This window comes from Copidosoma floridanum, unplaced genomic scaffold, assembly GCF_036245765.1.
Source record: "Copidosoma floridanum isolate Cflo_tuat_1 unplaced genomic scaffold, Cflo_Japanese_pri ptg000007l, whole genome shotgun sequence".
Classification (NCBI taxonomy): Eukaryota; Metazoa; Arthropoda; class Insecta; order Hymenoptera; family Encyrtidae; genus Copidosoma; species Copidosoma floridanum.
In genome coordinates, this window is record NW_028321884.1 from 15,616,871 (window position 1) to 15,621,256 (window position 4,386).

Below are 4,386 nucleotides of genomic sequence, written 5' to 3' on the forward strand. Positions count from 1 at the left end.
AATAACGCAACTGCGTAGAAAAGCCTTGACTTTCCGGGAGCCACCGATGATCTAAGCACGCTTGACGGTGTACGCGCTGGTGGTGTGAAAGCCCCCTTGGAGCGCTCGGTGATGGGCCCACGCAATCGTAAGCGTGGCAAGAGGGCAAGCGCCGTCAGGGATGGGTGGGTGTCGCTCCACGAAGGTCATCTCGGCGTGCTGGAGGCGACCGCCCACACGCAGAACGCCGTCTGTATGGACGAAGGCTGCGAGCGATGTCAGTGGATGCCGCTTAAGAAGGGCGCGGCCGGTGCGAAGCAGTGCAAGTTCATCAGAGAAGGCACGCTGCTGGCTCAAGCGCACGCAAGCGAGGTAGGCATCGGTCAACTTGGTAGCCGTCGGTGCTGAGAGCATCGGTCGTATAGGGGCTTGACCGAGATGGAGTCTCGCCCACCGACGCAGGTGGGTGAGGGTGCGCAGGAGGACGCCCAGATCGGAGAACAGTCGGAGAAGGTCGAACTCAACCTTTTGCGTGACGTTGCAGAGGCGAGGAGGTGAGGGCTGTGGCGGCTCAGAGGGCTCCTGGGGCCAACGATCAGGGCCTTCGGACAGCCAGGAAGGGCCAGTCCACCATGTCTGCTGGCGGTGTAGAGTCTGGGCATCGGTGCCTCGAGACGCCACATCGGCAGGATTGTCATGAGTAGGCACATAGCGCCAGATGTGCGGTGGCAGTAGTTATCGACGTAGTTGTCGACGAGAGCGTGGTTGGTCGGCTCGGCAGAGCGGAGCCAGCGAAGAACGACTTGGGAGTCGCACCAAGCGTAGCATTGCTCAATAGGGATATTCCACTCGCTGACGACCAAGCGCAGTAGTTTCGCAGCAAGCAGCGCGGCACGTAGCTCAAGGCGAGAGATCGTCATGCGAGCCTGGGGCGTGGCTGACGGCTTGAGGCTTCGGATGGGCGCAAGTTTCGTCTTGGCCAGCAGAATGTGGCAGCGGACTTGCCCTGAGGAGTCCTGCAGCTGGGAGTACAACACCGCGCCCATCGCGCGGTGGCTGGCGTCTGAAAAGGCGTGGAGGTGAATCTTCGACGGAGCCGAAGATCCAATCCAACGTGGAATGGAGAAGCCTTGGATTGATTTCAGCTCAGTGGTGAAAGCTGACCATCGAAGAGCCATTGATGCAGGCACGACCTCATCTTAATCTAACCGGGCGCGCCAGAGATCCTGCACAAGGAGCTTGGCTTGGAGTATGGTCGGCGCAAGCCAACCGCAAGGATCGAAGAGGCTCGCGAGTCGAGCAAGGATGCTCCGCTTGGTGTCCTGTTCTCGAGCTGCCGGGGGTGTGAGCCAGAAAGTATCCGAGGCTGGGTCCCAGCTGATGCCAAGCTCGCTGACAAGGCCGGCGTCACTGAGTTCACGCCACGTAGGGCGCAGGCATGCTTCCTGGGTGAGGTCAGCCAGAAGTTCGGCGTCATTGGTGACCCATTTCCGGAGTGGAAATCCGCCTGAGCGCAGCAGACCAATTACTTGGTCCTGAAGCTGGCGGGCCGTTTCGAGGTCATCGGCACCCGAGAGGATGTCATCCACGTACCGAACGTTCATGACGACAGGTACGGCGTCCGGCCACAAGTGTCCTTCGTCATGGCAGAGTTGTTGAATCATACGCAGTGACAAGTAGGGCGAGCAAGTCGCGCCATAAGTGACGGTGCGCAGTTGATAGTGTACAGGCGGCTGACTCAGATCGGGGCTCCAGACGATGCGCTGAAGGTCTGCGTCTCGCGGGTCGACCCAGATTTGGCGGAACATCATCTGGACATCGCTGCAGAAGGCGACGCGATGTCTTCGCCATTGCAGCAGGACTTTCGGTAGTGCGGTCTGGAGTCTCGGCCCGGAGTGCAGGATGTCGTTTAGGCTGTAGCCGCTCAAGGTTGGGTGCGAGGCGTTAAACACGACGCGCAACTTTGGTCCAAGGTTCCCGTGTTGCCAGATGCCGTGGTGCGGGACGTAGCAGACCGTGCTGCTCGGTTCGGAGAGCTCTCGGCTGGAGAGCTGCTTCATATGACCGAGGGCGAGGTACTCGCTCATGAAGCGGTTATACTCGGTCGCCATCTTTAAGTCCCGCTGGAGGCGACGGTGTAGAGATCGCAGTGAGGCCAGGGCGCTAGCCAGGCTATCACCGAGGAGCGTTGCAGCATTAGGCTTCATAGGCAAACGCACGATATAACGGCCGTCCGCGTCGTGACGGTAGTTGGCGAAAATCCGCTCGCAGTCGATGTCATCGGGCGCGCGGCGGCAGATAGAGGGCATCTCTTCAAGTTCCCAAAAGCGCTGGAGTAGCATGACGAGCTCGCGATGCCAGGGTGGAGCCAGCTCATCGTGCATTGTCGGACACGCGACGGCGCTGTCCAAGGGGCGCCCAGGAGCACACCCGACTAGAGTCCAGCCAAGTGCTGTATGCTGACCGACAATCTCTCCACGCTGATGGTACCCAGGGCACAGCAGACGGCTGTAGACCTCAGCGCCGATGAGAATATCGACCGCACGAGGAAGGCCGAAGTCGGGGTCGGCGAGTTCCTGCAGGCTGATCCAGACTCGCAGGATGCTGGGGTTAAGCGGGGCCGCAGGAAATGAAAGACCGAGGTGGGGTATGCACAGCGCCTTCAGATGCAAACTGGGGGTGCCATTCCCTGGCATCAGGCGCAGGCTGGCGCGGAGTGTCGACCTTACGGCGTGTTCACCGCCGATGCCCGATACGCTGGTTCTAGAATCCTTCAAAGGGGCCTTCAAGCGGGGAGCGAGCTTGAGAGAGATGGCCGAGATCTCAGAGCACGGGTCGAGGAGGGCTCTCACGGTGACGATGGGCCCCCGGCCGCCGCTAAATTGGGCGAGCGCGGTTGGAAGCACCGCGAGTCATTGCCGGGACTCATCAGGAGTCTTGAGGAGATCGGAGCTGGTTGGCTTCGCATGCTTGGGTGGGTCCAAAGATCCTGGAGCTTCGGACCGGCGCTTGCGGCTGTCGTGCAGCAGACTGTGGTGCGCCGCCCGGCAGCGCTGGCAGACCGACTTGGAGGGGCGGTCATGCATGGAGTGCCCTGGCTTCAGGCAGTTGAAGCATAACTTCTCCTGGAATACGGTGTGCATCTTGGCGGCTGGATTCAGATCCCGGAACTGACCGCAATGCCCGAGATAGTGGGGTTCGTGACAAACCGGACAGTTCGCTGGAGCCTCCTGGGTCATGAGGGAGCGGAAATTGCGCCCTGCGTGTGTCGAGGAGGGCCCTTGTGAGCCGATGGAGCCAGCTGAGCGCGCTAGATAAGAAGCCTCTACGGAGCTGAGAGTGCGGCATCTGCGCCGCAGAAACGCAGCCAGCATGGTAAAGGTGGCCCAGGAATCACCGGGCACGTCGCTGAAAATCTCCAGCTTCTCCAGCTCGTCTTTTCAAGCACGTCTTGTGGTGGCGCCCATGCCCGATGCTGCAAATGCGATGAACCAATCATCCCAGGAGGCGACAGGGCGGCTGAGAGCACTAAGCTGATCGCGATGACGTTCAAGCGTGTCCAACAGCGCTTGGAGACCTCCGGCTGACTCTTCCCGCAGAGGCTTGATGTTGCGGAGCGCCGCAACGTGGTCCTGCCCGAGGAGCCGCCGATGCTCATAGCGGGCCTCGAGTAGGCTCCAGGCTGTCGGGTAGTTGGACCCAACGATCTGCACGGAGTCCAAAACGGCCTTAGCATCGCCTTGAGTGAGTGACTTTAAATAATAGTCTCTTAACGTCCGTTAGCTGCTTGTCGTCGTGTATGAGGGCTCGGAACAGGTCCCTGAAGGATTCCCAGTCCTCTCGTCGTCCCGAGAAGGGCGGGATGGTGATCGTAGGCAACTTGGGCCCACGATGTGGTGCCGGTTCTCCGGCTGGGCAGATTTCCCCGTGGGTCCCAGGCGGGGCTAGTGCGAGCCGAGCGTCATACAGGTGTGACCGGGCATCGACGAAGTTGGCCTCTGTGGCGGCATATATGTTGTCTGCGGCGTCGCCATGTTCGGTGGTTTCTGCGGTTAACAAACCCACGTGGTTGACCTAGAAGTCATTCCAGTAGGCATCCAAGAGCTCAAGCCGAGCCGTGACGAGGCCTGTGGTCCAGTGGCTTGTCTTGGTGGCCTTTACAGCGGCCGTGAACCGAGCGATGACGTCGCCAAGCCGTTGTTGGGTGGCGAACAGGGCTGACGCCTGTCCGGTTTCCCTGAAAATCATGAATATAATGAGTTCGACGTTGAATCATTAACGGAACTCGAGGCGGACGCTTCTTGATCAGTTATAAGTCGCTCTGCTGAGCCAACTGTTTCGTAAGCGAGGCGACACGGCGCCAGGCGCTCGTAAAGGATGACTACTCTGCGAGCGAGGCAGCAAGGC

The 4,386-nt window shown here is 60.1% G+C and overlaps 1 protein-coding gene across 1 annotated transcript; it reads right to left on the minus strand.

Moving 5' to 3' along the window:
- Nucleotides 1-1,178: 1,178 nt before the first annotated feature.
- On the minus strand, nt 1,179-2,363 carry LOC149375451 (uncharacterized). The gene has a single exon (XM_089589129.1). The coding sequence runs from the start codon at nt 2,361-2,363 to the stop codon at nt 1,179-1,181; it is 1,185 nt and encodes a 394-aa protein (XP_089445255.1).
- Between the last annotated feature and the right edge of the window lie 2,023 nt (nt 2,364-4,386).